The following is a 25615-nucleotide window of genomic DNA, read 5'->3' on the forward strand; positions in this document are numbered from 1 at the left end:
TGCTCGTGCACATAATTACATTACCGGAGCTCCCCAGTAAAACGTATCCCGTCCGAATAGGGTTTAAGTTTCACTTGGTGGGATTTAATACCAGAAACAACAAGCTGGTATTCAGGCATAGAGATGACACCCACATTATTGAAAAAGGTGCTTCAGCACCAGAAAGCTGTCTTCACATGTACAGCATGATAGGATGGAGTCTGGGGAGTCTAATGTTATTAAACCCAGCTATAGAATGAGACAGTGTGTTCATTCTCTCCCTCACAATCCTTGTTCAGTTATTTATCTATCTACACAGAAGCATTATGTTTTATATTTTTGTCCAACAATACATGCTGTACTTTAGTCGATATAGTTTAATCATAATCTTTTTTTTAATTTTTATAATAGAAACCATGCACCTGACTTTTCTTACTGGCACTGACTTAGCTGATACAGTAGCTACTTTATTGAGGAAAATGCACTTACTATGACTGATGATCTCACCTACCTATCTTAAGATGAATGCACTTACTGTAAGTCGCTCTGGATAAGAGCATCTGTTAGATTACTAAAATGTAAATGTAATCATGTTCAATATGAGCTCTTACACCAATAATTTAACACCAATAATTTAAAAAGCTGGCCTTTTTATACAGTGCTATTAAATGTTATTGAAACTGGCCTCAACTGAAATTGTGCTGAGGGAGAAAATGATATGTGCACTAGCAACACAACCACACAACCACTGTAAATTATTAAAACATTTTAATTCACAAACATAATAAAATTGCATAGGTAAAAACAGGGTAAAAAAACAAAAACATTTTAAGTCTAAAGTGACCTCTAGTAAAAGTTATAAAAGTTGCAGGGTGTTTGTGTTTTCTGTTCTTAACTTGTTCATCTTACATGTGTGGACAACGCAAACCAGCCTTCTCCTTTCAGCTTTTCCACCTGTACCAGACAAAAGGGAAAATTGTATGATCATCCTTAAAAAAGACTCAACATTCCACAAATAGGATGTACCAGTGTGTGTGTGTGTGTGTGTGTGTACCGGAGTCCTGCTGCCTCTGGACAGTCCTCCAAGGCTTTGTGGAGAGACCCCACCAGCAGACCTGAAACACACAGGACCTCCTCAGTCAAGATGACCATCATTCCCTGACCTCTGATCCCTTCATCCACATCACCTCCCGACCTCCAATGTGTCGAGTCGGTTAGAATAAAGTTTCCCATATAGTCACTGATCTAAGGTCAGTGTTGTATTGTCCTGGTTAGGGTTCTCCCTAAATTTACGGTCCTCCATAATGGTTACAGTCCTCCCTAATGGTTACAGTCCTCCCTAATGGTTACAGTTCTTATTCAGACTCACCGTCTACTGCCTCCACTGCCCGGGGGGGAGGGGTCCTCTTCAGGCATCAGCACGGACGACTCTGGGCTCAGTGCTGCTGCTGAGAGGGAGAAAGTTTCAAGGTAACCATCTCCACACAGTATGCATTACACACACGCACCTTGTCTCACAGCTGCCCTACCTGACAGTGGAGGTATGGGGGAGACGGAGGGGGAGACTCTGGCTGAGGAGGAGCTCTGTCTCTGTTGTTCTATGAGCTCCAGCAGTCTGCTCCTGGCTGCTGCACTCTGCCTGTTGAGCTCTAGGAGGCGTTGTTCCACACTGCTCTCACAGCCTGGGCCCTCAGAAACCACAGACTGTAGAAGACACACAGAGAAACAGCAGGTACTTCACCTGTCAATCATGAGAAACCTGATTGAAGGCACCAGTATGTTCAACTCATGGAATGTTTATCATGCTGTACTGTACAGTATTGAAAAGACCTGAAATCTGGACAGTGAGTGGTCTGTTAGATGTGACCTCCTCACCTGCTGTGTTTGCAGCTCTCCACCACAGGACCATGTCCCCCTCTCTCTCCCTGCCTCACGCTGGGGTGTTGTTCTGCCTGTACTGCTGGGAGCAGAGCCTCTCTTCTCCACGCCCTGTTGGGGAGTCACTCTCCCTGTGCTGCTGGAGACAAACCCTCTGCTATCTGTTGTGTCTCTGGGTGACCCCCTGCCTGAACTCTGACCTTTACAAATCCCTGACCCGGAGGGAGGAGTAGAGGGGTGGAACTGCCCCAGCTGATTCCGTATGAGGGCGTTCTGACGGGTCAGCTCGGCGATCTGAGACAGCATGGCACCCTGGGACGGATCGCAGAGGAGAGGGAGGGGATCCGGGGTGGGGGCTGGAGGGGGTGTAGGGGCAGGGCGGGGCAGGCTGACGAGAGAGGGGGCGGAGCTGACGGTCTGGAGGTCGTCACAGGAGCGCCGGGTCACAGGGAGAGAGGAAACGTGGTGGAGAGACAGGGAGCGAACCGCTGGGGAGAAAGGAGAGCAACATGAGAGAATGAAAACATGAAGAAAGAGAGCAGAGTACAGACAAATAGACAACCCAGAAAGAGGTAGAGAGAGAAAGAGGTAGAGAGAGAGAGAGAGAGAGAGAGAGAGAGACCTGTTACCTGAGGTGTGACTGTGTGGGCGGTTGTCTCTCTGACGTGGTGGTGAGAGCAGCACAGCAGGGTTGAGAGTGAGACCAGCCTGATTCTGTTCATAGGAGGGTACAGGAGCGTCTGCGTCATAGGATGGTTCCCACTCACTGCCTGCATAGGGACACAACTCTTTACCAATACTCATAACACGTTGAGGAACATGATAGTGAACTGTGTGTGTGTTTGTGTGTACTGACCTGTAGCTATGCTGCCAGTGTCTTGTTGCTCATAGTCCCTGTCTCCTCCTAGTACCCCCAATCCCCCCAGTGCCAGCAACACTGTGTCCAGCCTCTGTTCCAGATCACACGCTCGCTGCTGCAGACCTGCCTGGAGGGAAATCACTATTAGAGATCTCTTCATCTCACATAATGATTTGAAGAAACATGAATTAGCCTTGGAAGCCATTAAGGTAGAAGTGATGTAGAGAGATACTGTGTGTGTGATGTCTGTTCTGACCTGCAGGGCGGCGCTCTCCTCTCTCAGGATCAGGGTCTCTGTGGTGAGGGCATCTATCAGCCCCCTCTGCTCCTTCACCTCCTCCTCCAGCCTCCTCCTCTCCTTTCCCTCCCTCTGAGCCTCCTCCTCTCTCTGACACACAGGGGACGGAGCTGTCAATCATACTGGTATAACAGAACATAGACACAGAGAACCAGTCTAATAGTCATTAGTCAGACGTACCTGTCTGAGTAGCCTAGCCAGACGGCCCAGTGTAGACACCAGAGCCACAGAGAAGCCTGTGAGGCCGTGTGTGCTGTGCTTTGGCCCCGTCGTCCGCTCTCCTCCCCCTGCTCCTGGGGCTCTGGGAGGCTCCTCTGGCCCCAGGCCCTCCAGCTCTGTCTCCACCTGACCCAGCAGGCCCTGCAGCAGCCCCAGGCTGGACTGGTTCCCACTCAGAGAGCTGAGGGTAGAGCCATCCAGACCTGACTCAGTACTGCGCCCCCTACTGGCCTTCGAGGACCGGCTCTTCCTGCCTACATATAAACAAGATACATAGAGAAACATGTTAACATATGCTTTTATGCACCAAGTACAGCACATTAATGTGCACTAATTCAGTCAACTTCACACAATAGTACCTAATTAATTGACTGTTGTTGTAATGCACTATGAGTGGTACCTGAGCGGGTGAGAGGAGGGTCAGGGTTCAGGACCTGAGTGACCAGGGTGAAACGCTCCTCAGGTTCAGACTGGGGTTGGGGCTGTCTGGACCGCAACCGCTGGACTTTTACTGTGGCATTCAGAGCTGGATAGAGAGCGAGGAGGATAGAGGAGGGAAAGGGAACAGAGAGAATGAGGGTGAGAGAGAGTTAAGATAGAAAATAGGGGATGAGACTTGATGTATAGTATAGCACGCCATCTATCCAAGCCCTCCTCCCAGTTAAAGGATCTGTCCTCTTACCTGCTTGTAGTTGGGTTCCCCCTGAGGCACAGGGAGTCTGAGGGGGGCTGTCTCCTCCTGCCCCCTGGAGGTTGGAGTTAGACTGGGGTCTTTGCTGCTTCTCTCCTCTGGTACGAGACTTGGCTTTCACCTTCCGGGTATGCACCCTGTAACTGACAACAGAAAAGGATGTGAGCTTATGATAGAAACATTACAACAGATAAGGGTAAAAGGGGATACCTAGTCAGTTGCACAACTGAATGCATTCAACCGAAAAGTGTCTTCCGCATTTAACCCAACCCCTCTGAATCAGAGAGGTGCGGGGGGCTGCCTTAATAGACGTCCACGTCTGGCAAATAATCATTTGTAATGGGTGTGTATGAGTGGGAAGCATTGTGTGTGGGCATTGCTAAGTGTTTGGCAGAATGGCAGCGTTGTTACCTGGTATCCATGTTGGAGTTGAAACTGATAGAGGCAGAATGGCCAGTTTCTTCATCACTATGGTCTTCAGAGTCCTCCAGCTCATTCAGAGCCTGAAATAAAAAATAAACATGTTAAGAAATGGAAAAAGACACACAAGCACACAAGAGAGCGAGAGTGAGAGCAGTACCTGTGGGTCCATCATAGACTGGCTGAGGAGAGAGAGCTGTGTTGGGGCCTCTGGTTTCTGCAGGACAGGCAGGTCTGAGTCAGAGCCACAGTCTGGAGCCATGGTAACACTGGGGAACCCTGAGAAACACAAAGAATACAATCACTCACAACAACACTTTAGGGCTTCCGTTAACCGGTAATAACTGGCTTTTAGACAATACAATAAATTTTAAAGCCGATTGTCTGGAAGAAGAAAAATCCCATTACGAAAAAATGCCTAATTGATTGAAATACCAGTCGATGTAAATACATTTGACTGGTCATGCTTACCGATCTAATGGGTAATTTGCATAATTTCATGGAATTAAATTGCCACGTGTATATTCGTTAGTATCTTATTTATCACATGCGCACAGCATACAGGTACAGAGCCTTTGAGCAGAAAATCTGTCAGGCAGCGCGAGAGCTGCTGCTACAGCCCCTCAAACAGCTGTTTCGTTGCTGCTAGAATTAAACATTTTATAGGCCCAATCATTGTGCAACAATTCTAAATGCAATCGCATGTAAAAAATAAAAATTGTTGATGGCCACGATTAAAAAGAGCTACAATTTCTATTTTTCAACTGGTAATTGAAGCATGCTTTGGCTTCATCAGCGCATCAGAGCTGGAGGCAGTATGCATTTTGAAAACATATACTTAATTGTTTGAATCCAGAAAGTTTTACTATATATATATATATATATATATATATATGAGGCATGTCTTACCTTGCTTCAATGTAGCCTAGCCAAAATCTGACCAAATCCGTAGAGGCAATTATTTTATAAAGACTTCCATATGCCATTGAAACCAGTCGCCTATTTCTCTCATGTTCTATTGGTTTTAAAATCAACTTTCTTTCATTGTCCAGTAGCTAAAGGCACAATCCTAGTCATATTTGCAACCCTTGCTAGTTGTTGCATCTTTAGATCTCCCCTCTTTCTACATTTCTAACAGATACAGTGCCTTTGGAAAGTATTCAGACCTTTACTTTTTCCACATTTTGTTACGTTACAGCCTTACTCTAAAATTTATTAAATGTTTTTTTCTCCAGCAATCTACACACAATACCATATAATGACAAAGCGAAAAGAAAAAAATAACACATAAGTATTCAGACCCTTTGCTTTGAGACTCGAAATTGGAGTCCACCTGTGGTACATTCAATTGATTGGACATGATTTGGAAAGGTGCACACCTGTCTATATAAGGTCCCACAGTTGACAGTGCATGTCAGAGCAAAAACCAAGCCATGAGGTCAAAGGAATGGTCCGTAGAGCTCTGAGACAGGATTGTGTCGAGGCACAGATCTGGGGAAGGGTACCAAATAATTTCTGCAGCATTCTGGCCTCCATCATTCTTAAATGGAAGAAGTTTGGAACCACCAAGACTCTTCCTAGAGCTGGCCGCCCGGCCAAACTGAGCAATCGGGGGAGAAGGGCCTTGGTCAGGGAGGTGACCATGAACCCGATGGTCACTCTGACAGAGTTCCTCTGTGGAGATTGGTATTACATTCCAGAAGGACAACCATCTCTGCAGCACTCCACCAATCAGGCCTTTATGGTAGAGTGGCCAGATGGAAGCCACTCCTCAGTAAAAGGCACATGACAGCCCACTTGGAGTTTGCCAAAAGGCACCTAAAGACTCTCAGACCATGAGAAACAAGATTCTCTGGTCTGATGAAACCAAGATTGAACTCTTTGGCCTGAATACCAAGCGTCACGTCTGGAGGAAACCTGGCACCATCCCTATGGTGAAGCATTGTGGTGGCAGCATCACGCTGTGGGGATGTTTTTCAGCGGCAGGGACTGGGAGACTTGTCAGGATCGAGGCAAAGATGAACGGAGCAAAGTACAGAAAGATCCTTGATGAAAACCTGCTCCAGAGCGCTCAGGACCTCAGACTGGGGCGAAGGTTCACCTACCAACAGGACAACGACCCTAAGCACACAGCCAAGAGAACGCAGGAGTGGCTTCTGGACAAGTCTCTGAATGTCCTTGAGTGGCCCAACCAGAGCCCGGACTTGAACCCGATCGAACATCTCTGGAGAGACCTGAAAATAGCTGTGCAGCAATGCTCCCAGTCCAACCTGACAGAGCTTGAGGGGATCTGCAGAGAAGAATGGGAGAAACTCCCCAAATACAGGTGTGCCAAGCTTGTAGCGTCATACTCAAGAAGACTCAATGTTGTAATCGCTGCAAAAGGTGCTTCAGCAAAGTACTGAGTAAAGGGTCTGAATACTTTTGTAAAAGTGATATTTCCGGTTTTTTTTATTTTCTTTTTAAATTAGCAAAAATGTCTAAAAACCTGTTTTTGCTTTGTCATTCTGGGGTATTGTGTGTAGATTGATAAGGGGGGAAAAAACAATTTCATCCATTTTAGAATAAGGCTGTAACTTAACAAAATGTGGAAAAAGTCAAGGGGTCTGAAGACTTTGCGAAGGCACTGTAATTTCATCTGTCACATGAAACCGCTCGCATGTGCTGTGCCCTTTTGACAACGGTGTTTTCCCCCTAACTACATTATGGAACGAACATTTGTGCGTAGCCTCCTGCCTTGTGCGCATTGCTTATAATGTGAAGAAATAATAGTTTATCAACATTTTAAGCTAACTGTTCTGATCTGTTGCATCAGACTCATTGCTTTAGAAAATGGTTTTTATGTAGCCGAGGCCTACTGGTTGGATTTGGGATCTATCGTCCCACAACTATCCCAGAGTGTTTGGAACAGGCTATTTCTTTCTCAACAAGCTGACCAATAGAATAGGTCAACTTTTCTACTATGGGGGATAGTAGATTGACATAGGCTTGTGATTTTGCTGTTCGTTACTCGTCTTGTTGGCTGAGGAAAAGTAAATGTGGACACTTATTCTAACATCTTCAAAGTACGCATCGGAATTTGGTAAGGATGCACGTAGTTGCATGTTAAGATGAATTACCATGATCTAAATGTGTTTTGTGTCATTCGGAGCACCGTGGGTGGATGCCCTAATCAAGTTATGGGTCCGGTAAATTTCTCAAATGTCCAGTAAATTAAAATGCTGCTGGTCAGATGTACGGCACCACAACGGAAACCCTGTTTAATGCATAGAGAACATTTAAACACATAGACATACAATAACCATACATGATCAACACACATTGAAGAGCCATTAAGTAATCCATAGCAGGATAAGAGCATTATCGTACCGGTCTGCCTGCGAGGTGCGTCGCCAAACAAGTCTTTGACCACAGCCATGGCTCTGTCTGACCGGGCCAGAACATCCTGCAGCTGGAACTGATCTGAGAACACCTACAGCACAATAAGACAACGAGCCTTCAGTTTGAAGACAAAGGTTTAATCTGCGACTATGTAATATAAACAACATTCAAGCAACATCTGAGGGGAATCAAGAGGATGTAAAGTGATCAATGAGTTGCGCGCTGACTTTTGAGTTTGCAATTTCAAAGCAGTTTCATATCAAATTAGATTTATGTGAGATACCCCTACGATCTGAGCATGAGGTCTGTCTGTACTCCTCACCTCTCTTATGATGTTGAGGCTGGTGCGGTCTAGTGGAGCTGGGCCACCAGGGAGGCCCTTCTTCCTCCTGCGTCTCAGAGCTCTCTCTCTCAGCTCCCACTGGGCTACCACTCGGTTCTGTGACCGGTGCATCTCATGACGACGACTCTGAGGAGGAAGAGAGATAACGAGGCATACTGACCTAGGCTAACTAACATCACAAAATATGAGAGAGAAAGAGAGAGAGAACAATAACATGTCTCTCTTACCAGCTCCTCCGGTGAAGCCTTGTGTACAGAGAGGTCATGGACGGTGCTCTGAAATTAGCAGAAGATGGTAGTCATCATAATTTCATAAATGTATCTCTTCATTCTCCCCTGGTGGCAAAGTTGATTCAATGACAGTGACAGCAACTACTAGCACACTCACCACCCACTCTCTCTTCGGGGCATTGGCCTTCTTGGGACGCATAGCAGGTCGTTTTCCCTGACTGTGCTGTAAGCGGCCCACCCTCGTAAACGACATCTGGGATATAAACGATAACGTTAGCTAGCTAGAAAATGTCTGATTAGCCGGATAGCTAGCTAACTAGCTAACGTTAGCCTACCTAGCTATGTTGTTTGCCAGATTAGAGCTTTTTCAATGAAAGTCATACGCAAGCTACTCTTAAACTAGATAGTTGTAGCTAACTGGCAAACTAAGTTAACTGTAGCAAAGTGTTTAGTTAGTTTGCTGTATTCATTGTTTTCTTACCGTTGTGGAGTGGCGCTGTGTTCAACAGTTGTTGCGCGCTTCTGGGTTAAATTTCTCACTTCCTAGTTACCAATACAAGGACGCTCTTTGGCAGTATAGCATAACGGGAAATGTAGTCTTCAACAGCTACAAGCAAGGCGCACAGAGTTGTTTTGCAAGAGATGTAAGTTAGATGTAGCAAGAAAGAGCTTGCGATAGGGCTAAACGCTATAAAAATGACTTGAAAAATAGGTCCACTCTTCATTACGTTCCAAATCTAAAATTACAATGTATAGCATTTGCATAATCAATAATGGGGAAAAAACAAGTGGTTCTATGGATTTGTGCTAATACGTTTGACCACCAGGTGACAATGTCATCTTACAAATTATGTTCAGCTCCCATATGACAGAACAGACAGTAGACCTACCCACCTTGAACATTGAACAACATAATCAGGAGAAAGATGTAATGTAGCCTAACTAAAAAAAAGTTGGTAGTTAGCCTAATATATGGGACCACCCATACACAAAAAATGTATGCACGCATGACTCCAAAGCGACTTACAGTCATGCGTGCATACATTTTTGTGTATGGGTGGTCCCGGGGATCGAACCCACTACCTTGGCGTTACAAGCGCCGTGCTCTACCAGCTGAGGTACAGAGGACCACATTATTATTATGAGTTATTATTCACCATAAAGATCCTATTAAATTCCTATTAGTATTCTAATTCCTAATGATATGGTATTCACTCGATAGGGCCTATTCATATCGGTGTGAGAGAGATTGCACAAAAGTCAATTTAAAGTGATAATGTATGAGTCCCACCCGGGCAGCAGACTGTGCGTGCGCTCCATTCAACGAGCGGGGCTTCCATTGTGCGCGCAGGGGTCCCAAGGGAGCACCCACACCCAACACCGCACTGGGGCTACCCTCAGAAAGCGGAGGTGCTCCTCGGAACCGTACGCAGTGACACTTCTTCACACTGACAACTGGCTGGCTGGCTGAGCTGAGCGCTGAAAAGTCTAGAAAAATGTCAGTAACCAATGCGCAAGCGCATGGCTGAACTAGTAGCCCACCTCTCATTCGAGGCACTCTCGCCATAGATGGACTCGGAGTGAGAGCCTGGGAGGCAATACTGTATGAATGGGTGAAAAGTTTACATCTCTTGCACGTCTCTTTCTGGCGTAGCCTATCCTTAATGCGCACCAGAGACTGTGCTTTATTCGATTTTAGTCTCATGGACTAGTTTCCAACATTTTAGTCTACTGTAGAAAAGTTTTGAGAAGTTCACCTCATGACTTGCATTAGAAGTGGAGAAAAACAACTTGCTGGGCTGGTGGACTGGACAGAGGGACAAGGGGAGATTCCGTGAGAACACTCGCAGGGCGCGTATGGATTACATGTAAGGCCAGTGTTGGTTTCGCTGCATCTCTGGGGGAAAGTCATCCGAGAAGCGTATTTTCAGGAGACCATGGACAGCCTCGCTTCCGTGCCAGAGGGATTCCGCTCAGCCTGGATTGATGTTGGATTTACCCGGGGCTCGGAGAGCTCACAGCCGTGAAATTGAGAGTGAAAGACGCGCTATGAAATAATAGGCTAGTTGTAAGATTGGTGCCAAATGTAGGCTATTTATGTTCTGGGTATTTGATAATGGTTTATTTTCTCAACAAGCGTTACTAACGCTAATTGGAATCTTGTGATAAACTTCAAACAGTGGACACTTTTAAAAGTAGCGCTTTGGTGACACATTTGTGGATCTATTGAATTAGGCTTACCCACGGAATTCCACTGTCAAATGATAGTTTCAAAGTCGTTAGTTTTGTTTCCACTTTGTCGCCTCTCTCTTTCATTTAATTCATTCACCGTATCACTCTGTTAGCCAGGTTAGAGCCTGAGAGTAAGAGAAAGAAAGCATCTGTCTCACAGCGCGCCCAGTGTGCACACGGGCACCATGGTCGGGATGTGGGGTGGCCGAGGTCTCCCAATGTCTGTCACAGTGGTTGTGACTCTGCTCCTGGCTATTATTGACGTGAAGGCGAGTGGGGAGTACTGTCACGGTTGGCATGACAACCAGGGCACATGGAGAGAGGGCTTCCAGTGCCCGGAGAAGTTCGATGGTGAGGATGCCATCATCTGCTGCGGGAAATGCGAGCTCCGGTACTGCTGCTCCAGGACTGAAGCACGGCTGGACCAGGGGACTTGTGACAACGACAAGCAAGTCCAGGAACCGGGCACTGACAGCAAGGAGAACAAGGAGACGGGCGCAGGTAAGAACTCTGTCTGGCCCAGCACGGTCAGCTTTAGGGGCCACAGCAGCTGTGCCAAACGCTCTGCTTGAAGGCTGCAAAGCTCTCCTTGTCTGCTCAAAATTATAATGTAATTTCTAAATTAGATTTTAAACTGGCTCAGTTTAAATTGTTAAACTTAATAATATGCTACGCCAGCAATATTGCATTTCCAAGGAGATGAGTGAGAGGGAAAGAGAGGGCCTAATTGCCCCCATTTTAATGAAGGTTTAGTCCACACTGGCCCAGGCCTAGAACAAATGTCACTTAATTGAAAGTTGGAGTTATGAGTTTCTTTCCTATTTCAAACATTTATGTATGTTATAGTTTTTCCAACCACTATATCTATCTGGGAGCTTAAAAATCGCGTAGAGATAGCCTACCGGTTCAGTTGGCAGCAACAGCTGCAGAGAAGTCAGTTGACACCATAAAGCTAGCTAACTGCCCACGCACTCACAAATGGCAAATTGTGCTGCGTGGCGTTATAAATAGCTGTGTTTGTTCTAGCTGTAACACACGCGCGCCGCGGGGACTGCAGAGCTCGAGCAGCGCACTGTCCCCACGAGGATCAAGTTTGGACTTGACCGGATCTTTAGGGCAGTGGCTCGCGACGGCGCTGACAGCTCTGTTCATAAAAACAAATCGCGTTATGAATCATTTCCCCGCGCTTGCGTGTTGATTCCACTAAGGTATAGGCCTGTGTGAACGGTTGATTCCCATCCCAAACACATTAAGAATGAATTTCCTGTATGTTCCTGACGTTTGCCGAACTAAACTGACGTCTCCCACTGTGTAAAACTGGTTGAATCAACGTTGTTTCCACGTCATTTCATCCAAGAAATCCAATCACATGGTGAAATGTTTGGTTGATTTCACGTTTAATTCACATTAGTTGACAACTAAAGCAAATGTAAATCAAAACTAGACGTTGAACTGACGTCTTTGCCCAGTGGGCTGTTTGTCTAGTTACAATCACATGATTTCAACACACATTTTTACTTTATCCAGGCCTTTTTTTAACGTTGCGGTGGAACGGAAGCGCCTAATAATGTCACATTGTAGCCTCATCTAAGGCTTAGTAGTGAGTTAGTAGTAGCCTAACAATTGGGTGTGATTGGAAGAACAGATTTCATAACTCTTCATTACTTTGATTGAAAGCAGATTTGCTGAAATACTTCAAGATCCAAACAGGTATTAGTATTGATCTCTTTGACATGTTTCCAACACATTTCCATCACCTTCTCACAACAATTGTAACACAGAAAGCTGCATCATATAGGAAGAAAATATACATTAGAGTGCACACATATCAAGTGCTTGAACATTACATAATGAGAGGCACATTTACTATGAGTCTAAAATCTTGCAATGGTCATTTTTCAAAGAAAAATAATAGTTGGCTACACTTAGTCCAGATATTAAACATATACTTCAACAGAGCGTGCCTTTCTTGTAGAGTAGCCTACAGTATGTTTCTCTCTTGGCATTTGTTGAAACAATCATCCCTTATCACTCCAGAAAGAGCTATATACATTTTCATAGAGTGGACAATGGCCAAAATAACCTAAACTGGGAGGGTTTTCCTCCCAAGAGCAAAATGAAGTATTTTGTCATGCAAGGCACCGTTTGTACATTTTATTCATTTGTTATCCACAGGGCAACCAATTAATCACAAAGCAAAGATACACACAGCCATGTCAATGGATAACCCTAAGGATATTGTATATGCATTAAGAACAATAAACAGAGCGTAACATTTAACATGAAGGAACATGTGTGGGATTCAGGAAAGGAGAGGACCCCAGGGATTTGAATGGAGAGAGGAGGAGCAGCCAGTTACACATAATATGCCCAAACAAGAACAGAGAGATGGGGGCTAATATTACTGCAGACAGAGTATGGCTGTCCCAGCCCCAGTCAGCTCCAGCAACAGGTGTGGACTAGACTAGTGGGCTGAATGGAAACCATAGATACTCTCCAACAGATAATGTCACAGCAGGATACTGTCATTACTGCACTTCTCCCATGAGCCATTTTACTTGTGTGTCTGTCACACTATACACTATTTTCACATATCATGTAATGCTGTTAGGAGGACATTAGATGGCTTTCTGGAGCCTTACGCAGTAACTCATATCCATAGAAACAATATAACTCTCTTATAGAAAAGGTTCCTCTAAAGCTGTTCATGGTATGGTTTGGCTGCGAGGTATTGAAGCTGACAGCTGTTCAATTAAGCAATAAGGCCTGAGGGGTGTGGTACAGTGAGGGAAAAAAGTATTTAATCCCCTGCTGATTTTGTATGTTTGCCCACTGACAAAGAAATGATCAGTCTATAATTTTAATGGTAGGTTTATTTGAACAGTGAGAGACAGAATAACAAACAAAAAATCAAGAAAACGCATGTAAAAAATGTTATAAATTGATTTGCATTTTAATGAGGGAAATAAATATTTGACCCCTCTCAATCAGAAAGATTTCTGGCTCCCAGGTGTCTTTTATACAGGTAACGAGCTGAGATTAGGAGCACACTCTTAAAGGGAGTGCTCCTAATCTCAGTTTGTTACCTGTATAAAAGACACCTGTCCACAGAAGCAATCAATCAATCAAATTCCAAACTCTCCACCATGGCCAAGACCAAATAGCTCTCCAAGGATGTCAGGGACAAGATTGTAGACCTACACAAGGCTGGAGTAGGCTACAAGACCATCGCCAAGCAGCTTGGTGAGAAGGTGACAACAGTTGGTGCGATTATTCGCAAATGGAAGAAACACAAAATAACTGTCAATCTCCCTCGGCCTGGGGCTCCATGCAAGATCTCACCTCGTGGAGTTGCAATGATCATGAGAACAGTGAGGAATCAGCCCAGAACTACACGGGAGGATCTTGTCAATGATCTCAAGGCAGCTGGGACCATAGTCACCAAGAAAACAATTGGTAACACACTACGCCGTGAAGGACTGAAATCCTGCAGCGCCCGCAAGGTCCCCCTGCTCAAGAAAGCACATATACAGGCCCATCTGAAGTTTGCCAATGAACATCTGAATGATTCAGAGGAGAACTGGGTGAAAGTGTCGTGGTCAGATGAGACCAAAATCGAGCTCTTTGGCATCAACTCAACTCGCCGTGTTTGGAGGAGGAGGAATGTTGCCTATGACCCCAAGAACACCATCCCTACCGTCAAACATGGAGGTGGAAACATAATGCTTTGGGGGTGTTTTTCTGCTAAGGGGACAGGACAACTTCACCGCATCAAAGGGACGATGGACGGCGCCATGTACTGTCAAATCTTGGGTGAGAACCTCCTTCTCTCAGCCAGGGCATTGAAAATGGGTCGTGGATGGGTATTCCAGCATGACAATGACCCAAAACACACGGCCAAGGCAACAAAGGAGTGGCTCAAGAAGAAGCACATTAAGGTCCTGGAGGGGCCTAGCCAGTCTCCAGACCTTAATCCCATAGAAAATCTGTGGAGGGAGCTGAAGGTTCGAGTTGCCAAACGTCAGGCTCGAAACCTTAATGACTTGGAGAAGATCTGCAAAGAGGAGTGGGACAAAATCCCTCCTGAGATGTGTGCAACCTGGTGGCCAACTACAAGAAACGTCTGACCTCTGTGATTGCCAACAAGGGTTTTGACACCAAGTACTAAGTCATGTTTTGCAGAGAGGTCAAATACTTATTTCCCTCATTAAAATGCAAATCAATTTATAACATTTTTGACATGCGTTTTTCTAGATTTTTTTGTTGTTATTCTGTCTCTCACTGTTCAAATAAACCTACCATTAAAATTATAGACTGATCATGTCTTTGTCAGTGGGCAAACGTACAAAATCAGCAGGGGATCAAATACTTTTTTCCCTCACTGTATATGGCCAATATACCACGGCTAAGGGCTGTTCTTATGCACGACGGAACACGCAGTGCCTGGATACAGCCCTTAGCCATGGTATACAGTATTGGCCATATACCACAAACCCCAGAGGTGCCTTATTGCTATTATAAACTGGTTACCAATGTAATTAGAAGAGTAAAAATAAATGTTTTGTCATACCTATGGTATACGGTCTGATATACCACGGCTTTCAGCCAATCAGCATTCAGGGCTCGAACCACCCAGTTTAAATGGCGCCGGAGGGGATGGCTGCCGTTTTACGGGCTTCTAACCAAATGTGCTATTTTGTGTGTTTTTTCGCATTGTTTGTAACTTATTTTGTACATACAGTGGGGGAAAAAAGTATTTAGTCAGCCACCAATTGTGCAAGTTCTCCCACTTAAAAAGATGAGAGAGGCCTGTAATTTCATCATAGGTACATGTCAACTATGACAGACAAAATGAGGGAAAAAAATCCAGAAAATCACATTGTAGGATTTTTAATGAATTTATTTGCAAATTATGGTGGAAAATAATTATTTGGTCAATAACAAAAGTTTCTCAATACTTTGTTATATACCCATTGTTGGCAATGACACAGGTCAAACGTTTTCTGTAAGTCTTCACAAGGTTTTCACACACTGTTGCTGGTATTTTGGCCCATTCCTCCATGCAGATCTCCTCTAGAGCAGTGATGTTTTGGGGCTGTCGCTGGGCAACACGGACTTTCAACTCCCTCCAAAGATTTTCTATGGGGTTGAGATCTGGAGACTGGCTAGGCCACTCCAGGACCTTGAAATGCTTCTTACGAAGCCACTCCTTCGTTGCCCGGGCGGTGTGTTTGGGATCATTGTCATGCTGAAAGACCCAGCCACGTTTCATCTTCAATGCCCTTGCTGATGGAAGGAGGTTTTCACTCAAAATCTCACGATACATGGCCCCATTCATTCCTTCCTTTACACGGATCAGTCGTCCTGGTCCCTTTGCAGAAAAACAGCCCCAAAGCATGATGTTTCCACCCCCATGCTTCACAGTAGGTATGGTGTTCTTTGGATGCAACTCAGCATTCTTTGTCCTCCAAACACGACGAGTTGAGTTTTTACCAAAATGTTATATTTTGGTTTCATCTGACCATATAACATTCTCCCAATCCTCTTCTGGATCATCCAAATGCACTCTAGCAAACTTCAGACGGGCCTGGACATGTACTGGCTTAAGCAGGGGGACACGTCTGGCACTGCAGGATTTGAGTCCCTGGTGGCGTAGTGTGTTACTGATGGTAGGCTTTGTTACTTTGGTCCCAGCTCTCTGCAGGTCATTCACTAGGTCCCCCCGTGTGGTTCTGGGATTTTTGCTCACCGTTCTTGTGATCATTTTGACCCCACGGGGTGAGATCTTGCGTGGAGCCCCAGATCGAGGGAGATTATCAGTGGTCTTGTATGTCTTCCATTTCCTAATAATTGCTCCCACAGTTGATTTCTTCAAACAAAGCTGCTTACCTATTGCAGATTCAGTCTTCCCAGCCTGGTGCAGGTCTACCATTTTGTTTCTGGTGTCCTTTGACAGCTCTTTGGTCTTGGCCACAGTGGAGTTTGGAGTGTGACTGTTTGAGGTTGTGGACAGGTGTCTTTTATACTGATAACAAGTTCAAACAGGTGCCATTAATACAGGTAACGAGTGGAGGACAGAGGAGCCTCTTAAAGAAGAAGTTACAGGTCTGTGAGAGCCAGAAATCTTGCTGGTTTGTAGGTGACCAAATACTTATTTTCCACCATAATTTGCAAATAAATTCATTAAAAAAAAAAAAATCCTCAATTTGTCTGTCATAGTTGACGTGTACCTATGATGAAAATTACAGGCCTCTCTCATCTTTTTAAGTGGGAGAACTTGCACAATTGGTGGCTGACTAAATACTTTTTTTCCCCACTGTAATGTTGCTGCTTCTGTCTCTTATGACCTAAAAGAGCTTCTGGATATCAGAACAGCGATTACTCACCTCGAACTGGACGAAGATTTTTTCTTTCATGAGTCCGACGCGAACGATATACTGCTTCTCCGAGACCAGGCCCAAATCCCTGTCATTCGCATGACAAAAAGACAGAAATACAGGAGGCGGAGATTGGGGTGCCTTGTGAGAATTAGTCCGTGAGTGGGTAACCCGCCTCTACCATCCATTCTATTGGCCAACGTGCAATCACTGGAGAATAAACTGGATGATCTCCGTTCGAGACTATCCTACCAACGGGACATTAAAAACTGTAATATCTTCTGTTTCACCGAGACGTGGCTGAACGACGACATGGATAATATACAGTTGGCTGGTTTTCCGTGCATCGGCAGGACAGAACAGCTACGTCTGGTAAGATGAGGGGTGGGGGTGTGTGTCTATTTGTCAATAACAAATGGTGGGCAATGTCTAATATTAAGGAAGTCTCGAGGTATTGCTCACCTGAGGTAGAGTACCTCATGATAAGCTGTAGACCACATTATCTACCAAGAGAGTTTTCATCTATATTTTTCGTAGCCGTCTATTTACCACCACAAACCGATGCTAGCACTAAGACCACACTCAACAAGCTATATAAGGCCATAAGCAAAAAAGAAAATGCTCATCCAGAAGCGGCCTTCCTAGTGGCTGGGGACTTTAATGCAGGCAAACTTAAATCCGTTTTACGTAATTTCCACCAGCATGTCACATGTGCAACCAGAGGAAAAAAAACTCTAGACCACCTTTACTCCACACACAGAGACACATACAAAGCTCGCCCTCCATTTGGTAAATCTGACCATAATTCTATCCTCCTGATTCCTGCTTACAAGCAAAAACTAAAGCAGGAAGTACCAGTGACTCGATCAATACGGAAGTGGTCAGATGATACGGATGCTACGCTACAGGACTGTTTTGCTAGCCAAGAAATATGTTCCAGGATTCATCCAATGGCATTGAGGAGTATACCACCTCAGTCACCGGCTTTCTCAATAAGTGCATCAACGACGTCGTCCCCACAGTGACCGTACGTACATATCCCAACCAGAAGCCATGGATTACAGGCAACATCCGCACCGAGCTAAAGGCTAGAGCTGCTGCTTTCAAGGAGCGGGACACTAATCCAGACAATTATAAGAAATACCGCTATGCCCTCAGACGAACCATCAAACAGGCAAAGCGTCAATCCAGGACTAAGATTGAATCCTACTACACTGGCTCTGATGCTTGTTGGATGTGGCAGGGCTTGCAAACTATTATGGACTACAAAGGGAAACCCAGCCGTGAGCTGCCCAGTGACGCAAGCCTACCAGATGAGCTAAATGCCTTTTATGCTCGCTTCGAGGCAAGCAACACTGAAGCATGCATGAGAGCACCAGCTGTTCCGGACGACTGTGTGATCACGGTCTCCGTAGTCGATGTGAGCAAGACATTTAAACAGGTCAACATTCACAAGGCCGCGGAGCCAGACGGATTACCAGGACGTGTACTCAGAGCATGCGCGGACCAACTGGCAAGTGTCTTCACTGACGTTTTCAACCTCTCCCTGACCAAGTCTGTAATACCTACATGTTTCAAGCAGACCATCATAGTCCCTGTGCCCAAGAAAGCGAAGGTAACCTGCCTAAATGACTACCTCCCCATAGCACTCATGTCAGTAGCCATGAAGTGCTTTGAAAGGCTGGTCATGGCTCACATCAACACAATCATCCTGGAAACCCTAGACCCACTCCAATTCGCATACCGCCCCAACAGATCCACAGATGACGCAACCTCAATCGCATTCCACACTGCCCTTTCCCACCTGGACAAAAGGAACACCTATGTGATAATGCTGTTCATTGACTACAGCTCAGTGTTCAATACCATAGTGCCCACAAAGCTCATCACCAAGCTAAAGACCCTGGGACTAAACAACTCCCTCTTCAACTGGATCCTGGACTTCCTGACAGGCCGCCCCCAGGTGGTAAGGGTAGGCAACAACACATCTGCCACGCTGATCCTCAACACGGGGGCCCCTCAGGGGTGCATGCTTAGTCCCCTCCTGTACTGACTGTTCACCCACGACTGTGTAGCCAGGCACGACTCCAACACTATCATTAAGTTTGCTGACTACACAACAGTGGTAGGCCTGATCACAGACAACGATGAGACAGCCTATAGGGAGGTCAGAGACCTGGCAGTGTGGTGCCAGGACAACAACCTCTACCTCAACATGAGCAAGACAAAGGAGCTGATCGTGGACTACAGGAAAAGGAGGGCCAAACAAGCCCCCATTCACATCAACGGGGCTGTAGTGGAGCGGGTTGAGAGTTTCAAGTTCATTGGTGTCCACATCACCAACAAACTATCATGGTCCAAACACACCAAGACAGTTGTGAAGAGGGCACGACAACACCTTTTCCCCCTCAAGAGACTGAAAAGATTTGCCATGGGTCCCCAGATCCTTAAAAAGTTCTACAGCTGCACCATCGAGAGCATCCTGACCGGTTGCATCACTGCCTGGTATGGCCTACTATTCGGCATCCGACCGTAAGGTGCTACAGAGGGTAACGTGTACGGCCCAGTACATCACTGGGGCCTAGCTTCCTGTCATCCAGGACCTACAGTACCAGTCAAAAGTTTGGACACACCTACACATTCAAAGGTTTTTCTTTACTTTTACTATTTTCTACATTGTATAATAATAGTGAAGACATCAAAACTATATGGAATCATGTAGTAACCAAAAAAGTGTTAAACAAATCAAAATATAATTTATATTTGAGATTCTTCAAAGTAGCCTTGATGACAGCTTTGCACACTCTTGGCATTCTCTCAACCATGTGACAAATAAAAATGTATTTGATTTTTGATTTGATAATAGGAAATAGGTCATGGGTTATTGATGTCATAGTGTCTCAGCTTCTACCTATTTTGTACTGTATCTAGAATGAACCTAGTCAAGTCGTCTGTTGTCCCAGAATTATATAATGAGTGCCTATAGCTTCAGAGTTTAGACATCTTGAAAGGTCCTTTGAAAAGCTGATGACTTTTGATGTTGCTCAGAGAGAGAGAGAAAGAGAGTGTGTTAGGGAGAGAGAGAGAGAGAGAAAGAGTGTGTGTTAGGGAGAGAGAGAGAATGAAAAAGAAAATGACAGAACGAGTCACTGCCTCTCTCAGGGTTACAGTTACACTCCATAACACTTTGGAATATTCAAACTGGAAAATGAGTAACTTCACCAGAGGAACAATAAATCACATGAAATCAGTTGTAATATAACAAGTTCCCCATTGTGCTCCAAACGGGTGTGTGCCTGTGTGCGTGTGTGTGCATGTGTGTGAGGAAGCACCTCAACTCTGCCCTGGTCCTGCCACTCGGCCCATTGCTGCCAACATTCCCCATGAGTGCTCACTGTTGGGTCAAAAGTTAACGAAACACCCAAAGAACACTTACGTGTACTATTAACCACTTTCTGTATGCTGTAGTAGGCTACACTGCCATTCTCTACATCCCCTCTGTAAGAGAGTTAGCCTGCTGCTTCATTAGCAAGTAATCTTAACGTGAATACCCAGCTAGCACATTTAGTTCCTTGGAAGTTGTGGGAACGTATGTTTTTGGTTTCACATTGGTTGTGGGAACAAAAGCATATGTAAAACTGAAGGTTTTTAAACGTTCTGAGAACAGAAGTGAACATTTATTTTTAGGTTGCAGGGAGGTTCTGTGAATATTTTACTCTGGTTCCTTGAAAGTTTTCCTGGGAGGTTTTATTAACACTCTGAGAACTGACATTTTGAGGTTTTTGAATAACTTCCTTAAAACTTTCACTGAATGTTTCAATAAGACTTTAAAAACACTGCTAGCTTATTCTGGGTTAATGTTTTTGAACTCCAAGCACAGATAGGACACATATAAATGTGTTTCCTTAGGCCACATGTGTCAAACTCATTCCACGGATGGCCGAGTGTCTGCGGCTTTTCGCTCCTTCCTTGGAATTGATTGATGAATTAAGGTCACTAATTAGTAAGGAACTCCCCTCACCTGGTTGTCTAGGTCTTAATTGAAAGGAAAAAACAAAAACCAGCAGACACTAGGCCCTTCGTGGAATGAGTTTGACACCCCTGCCTTAGGCATTAATCATGCAAACACATTTCTTTTTTATTGTGACACAGCATCAGTGAGATTCAAACCTATAATATTCTGTTCTCTATCCATGGAATTAGTCAATTGCGCCACAAGGATGGATCTAGCGTTCCATGTTTTTTTACACATACAAAGCTGTTCATTTTAGTCTATTCAAACAGACCCCAATTCAAAGGAAACAAGCACTCATTAAGTTCAGATTTGGCCAATTAGTGGGCGCGGCCAAAACACCTGAAACACTTAACAAGATAGAGTATAGAGAGAGTTTTGTTGATGCTGAGAATGGAATGTATATGTTTTTAAATAACATTCTTAGAACATTCTCTGAACATTACTAAAGTTTTCTTATGTTTTTTATGGAAAGTTTTCTTAACATTCTCGGAACAATTTGAGAACATGACTTTAAATAGAACCATGAGGAAACCTGTAGGAAACATTATGCTAAAGTACTGAAATTCCCACAGAATAACATTGTTTCTTAACATTCTCTGAACTATTTGAGAATATTCCCAATGTCAAACCAGTTGGAGAACATTCCTAGAACATTACCAAGATTTAAATTAAATGTAACCATGTTTGAACATTTAGGAAACGTTCTGTTAAAGTAATTAAATACCAATAAACAATTTTTTGGGGTCAAGTTCCTTAAATGTGCTGAGAATGTTCCAAAGCCAGGCAACTATCCTGCACCATTCCCAGAAAGTTCTGGGAAGGTTGTATGCAAAATAACGACAGGACAACCACGCTTTTACCGAGCTCTAAGAAACACATGGTTCTTAGAACATTATGTGCTAGCTGGGTACTGTACTTCCTGGAACTGGTTTACACTAGACAGATGACAGAAAAACAGCTGTGTACTTTGAGGGGTGAATTACATGCTAATCATGAGAGAATCATACAGATGATCGGATTTAACACACAGTAGCCTGCTTTATCTCCAGAGTCACAGCTGTTATTATGGTTCAACACAGTTACAGTAAGAGAGATGTAGTATGCATTAGAGCCTCACTGCAAGGTTGGCTTATATAATGTTAAAAAGATGTATGGAATTAGGCCTGCAATGTGACCTATTGCATTACTCCAAACCAGCCATCATTAATGCCACTCTCAATATGTCTTAATGCTGCCTCTATAGAGTATAAGGGACTATTCTGACTTAAATGCGCTAGCGTGATGTGGATTTATATAGGGGAAGAGGTCAGGAATACCTACATAAATTCTGTCTGCATAACTTTGGTATGAGACAGAATCCCCCCTCACACAGACATAAACACAGATCAAACGCACACACACATAAACCCACTCAGACAGATACGTACAGGGTCGGCAGAGGGGAGTGGGGTCACAGCTGGGCGCGCAGGATTAGAACAGATCAAAACAAAGTTAATAACTTCTAATGAGGGACTACGGCCCCCTGGAGACACGCCACTAGTCCACCTCTGTCTCTCCCTTTCTTCCTCTAATTTCGTCTCTCCCTTTCTTCTCTTTTGTCTCACCGTCTCACTCCATCTCTCTTTCCCTCTCATTTGGGTTTGTGGGTGAGGTGAAAACACGTGCGTGTAACAGCTCTTGATTGAACTTTTAGACAACCTGTTTTTCTCACTGTGGTTGACTCGTAGTCTCTCAACTTTACTAATTCAAGCAAAGAGGGTATTTTCCAAAATCATGTCAAAAGCCTTGATGGCAGAGTAAACCACTTCATCATGTTGATGTTGTACTGTGTTCAGTTTGTTTTCTCTGAGGGCGTAAGTGGTTATGGTCTGAGGAAGTTCTGTCCTCGTTCTGCTCTGCTTGTTATAGAGAGAATGGTAATGTCTTATTATACAACGGGTGGGTCTAATCCTGAATGCTGATTGGTTAAAACCTCATTCTAGCCGGTGTCTATTCCACAAGTTACCACCGGCTAAATCTATGACGTTAAAATGCCTATTTAATCTGTTCCATCAGCCCAGCTAGGCAAATGATAAACTTGATCTCCACTATAAAAAGCATCTAGACATTATCTCACATTTCTTTTAGACTAACATTTAGTTTTCAACAGCGGAGATTTGTATAAACCTTGCTGTCTGTCTCTCTGACATTTGCAACATTGTTTCAATATTCAAATTCGATCTCCAGCTGTCTGACACCGGCTCGTCAAACATCTCATTCCAAGATCATGGGCACTGATGTTGGGCAATTAGTCCTGGCTCGTAGTCGGTGTTCCAATTAATCCCAAAGGTGTTCGATGTGGTTGAGGTCAGGGCTCTGTGCAGGCCAGTCAAGTTGTTCCACACCGATCTCGACAAACCATTTCTGTATGGACCTCGCTTTGCACACAGGGGCATTGTCATGCTGAAACAGGAATGGGCCTTCCCCAAACTGTTGCCACAAAGTTGGAAGCACAGAATCATCTAGAATGTAATTGTATGCTGTAGCGTTAAGATTTCCCTTCACTGGAACTAAGGGGCCTAGCCCAAACCATGAAAAACAGCCCCAGACCATTATTCCCCCTCCACCAAACTTTACAGTTGGCACTAAGCATTCGGGCAGGTAGCGTTCTCCTGGCATCCGCCAAACCCAGATTTGTCCGTCTAACTGCCAGATGGTGAAGGTTGATTTCTACTGCTCTAGAGTCCAATGGCGGCAAGCTTTACACCACTCCAGCCGATGCTTGGCATTGCGCATGGTGATCTTAGGCTTGTGTGCGGCTGCTCGGCCATGGAAACCCATTTCATGAAGCTCCCAAACGAACAGTTATTGTGCTGATGTTGCTTCCAGAGGCAGTTTGGAACTTGGTAGTGAGTGTTGCAACCAAGGAAAGATGATTTTTACCCGCTACGCACTTCAGCATTCGGCGGTCCAGTTCTATGAACTTGTGTGGCCTACCACTTCGCGGCTGAGCCGTTGTTGCTCCTAGACATTTCCACTTCACAATAACAGCACTTACAGTTGACCGGGGCAGCTCTAGCAGGGCAGAAATGTGAAAAACTGACTTGTTGGAAAGGTTGCATCCTATGACGGTGCCACGTTGAAAGTCACTGAGCTCTTCAGTAAGGCCATTCTACTGTCAATGTTTGTCTATGGAGATTGCATGGCTGTGTGCTCGATTTTATACACCTGTCAGCAATGGGTGTGGCTGAAATAGCCAAATCCACTAATTTGTCCATATACTTTTTTTAAAATTTAGTGTATATTTGATAATGAGAGAAATAAAAAAAGACACATTTTCTGTTGTTTGTTAAAAATCTATTTGTTATTATCAAACCACTGAATACCTCTCTCTCTCTCTCTCTCTCTCTCTCTCTCTCTCTCTCTCTCTCTCTCTCTCTCTCTCTCTCTCTCTCTCTCTCTCTCTCTCTCTCTCTCTCTCTCTCTCTCTCTCTCTCTCTCTCTCTCTCTCTCTCTCTCTCTCTCTCTCTCTCTCTCTCTCTCTACTAGTACCCATCTACGTTCCCTTCCTGATCGTGGGCTCTGTATTCGTGGCCTTCGTCCTGGTGGGTTCCGTGGTTGCTGTTTGCTGCTGCCACTGTCTCCGCCCCAAACAGGAACTGTCGTCAGGGGGCGGGTCTGGTGGCGGCCGTCTCCTTGAGACCATTCCCATGATGGCTAGCGTGGGCACGTCTCGCGGTTCCTCCTCCCGCCAATCAAGCACGGCCACCTCATCCAGTTCCTCTGCCCCTCCTGCCCAGGTGCCTCGCCCGGCCCCCCAGCCCATGATGCGTGCCCAGGCCTCCTGCTGTCTCCCTCCAGACACCAGTGTCTTCGTCAACATGCCGACCAACTTTTCTGTGCTCAACTGCCAGCAGGCCACCCAGATCATGCCCCACCAGGGACAGTTCATCCACCCCCAGTACATCGGCTACGCCACCCACCACATGTCCCCACCCCAGGGGGTCTACCTGGACCCCACCCAGGGGGGCTACAGACAGCTGCAGTCCCCCTACCCCCCACCCACCAGTGTGGCCAGTGTCACCAGCGAGCAGAAGTACCCTCCAGTAACAGTTTAAGCCATTTTGGGGACTGTGTGTAACAGACCTTGTGAGGACTATGTGCCTTATGGGGACACTGGGAGAAACCTTATGGCCACTCTGTGAGAAACCTTATGGGGACTGTGTGAGAAACCTTATGGGGACTGTGTGAGAAACCTTATGGGGACTGTGTGAGAAACCTTATGGGGACTGTGTGAGAAACCTTATGGCCACTCTGTGAGAAACCTTATGGGGACTGTGTGAGAAACCTTATGGGGACTGTGTGAGAAACCTTATGGCCACTCTGTGAGAAACCTTATGAGGACTGTGTGAGAAACCTTATGGCCACTCTGTGAGAAACCTTATGGGGACTGTGTGAGAAACCTTATGGGGACTGTGTGAGAAACCTTATGGGGACTGTGTGAGAAACCTTATGGGGACTGTGTGAGAAACCTTATGGGGACTGTGTGAGAAACCTTATGGCCACTGTGAGAAACCTTATGAGGACTGTGTGAGAAACCTTATGGCCACTCTGTGAGAAACCTTATGGGGACTGTGTGAGAAACCTTATGGGGACTGTGTGAGAAACCTTATGGGGAATGCATGAGAAACCTTATTGGGACTGCATTAGAAAC

At 45.1% G+C, this 25615-nt stretch overlaps 2 protein-coding genes across 5 annotated transcripts; one reads left to right on the forward strand and one right to left on the reverse strand.

The window, feature by feature from the left end:
* Positions 1–732: 732 nt before the first annotated feature.
* spice1 (spindle and centriole associated protein 1) lies at positions 733–11919 on the reverse strand. 4 transcript variants are annotated; one of them, XM_045210443.1, is made up of 18 exons: positions 11433–11919; positions 8456–8551; positions 8296–8343; positions 8048–8194; positions 7714–7816; positions 4505–4623; positions 4336–4427; positions 3916–4067; positions 3634–3759; positions 3195–3487; positions 2973–3104; positions 2714–2843; positions 2487–2627; positions 1855–2345; positions 1509–1683; positions 1349–1427; positions 1034–1094; positions 733–933 (listed from the first exon to the last, which is right to left on the reverse strand). In XM_045210443.1, the coding sequence occupies exons 2-18, from the start codon at positions 8549–8551 to the stop codon at positions 880–882; spliced, it is 2439 nt and encodes an 812-aa protein (XP_045066378.1). In that variant the 5' UTR covers positions 11433–11919; the 3' UTR covers positions 733–879. The 4 variants fall into 4 exon arrangements, with proteins under 4 accessions (XP_045066378.1, XP_045066379.1, XP_041717678.2 ...); XM_045210444.1 differs by lacking the exon at positions 11433–11919 and adding an exon at positions 8780–9319 and having other exon boundaries at positions 1349–1424; XM_041861744.2 differs by lacking the exon at positions 11433–11919 and adding an exon at positions 8780–9319.
* LOC121549831 (protein shisa-2) lies at positions 9392–25210 on the forward strand. Its single transcript, XM_041861743.2, has 2 exons — positions 9392–11031; positions 24451–25210. The coding sequence occupies exons 1-2, from the start codon at positions 10716–10718 to the stop codon at positions 25017–25019; spliced, it is 885 nt and encodes a 294-aa protein (XP_041717677.1). The 5' UTR covers positions 9392–10715; the 3' UTR covers positions 25020–25210.
* Positions 25211–25615: the final 405 nt, after the last annotated feature.

This window comes from Coregonus clupeaformis, chromosome 34 (genome assembly GCF_020615455.1).
Source record: "Coregonus clupeaformis isolate EN_2021a chromosome 34, ASM2061545v1, whole genome shotgun sequence".
NCBI classification, from domain to species: Eukaryota; Metazoa; Chordata; class Actinopteri; order Salmoniformes; family Salmonidae; genus Coregonus; species Coregonus clupeaformis.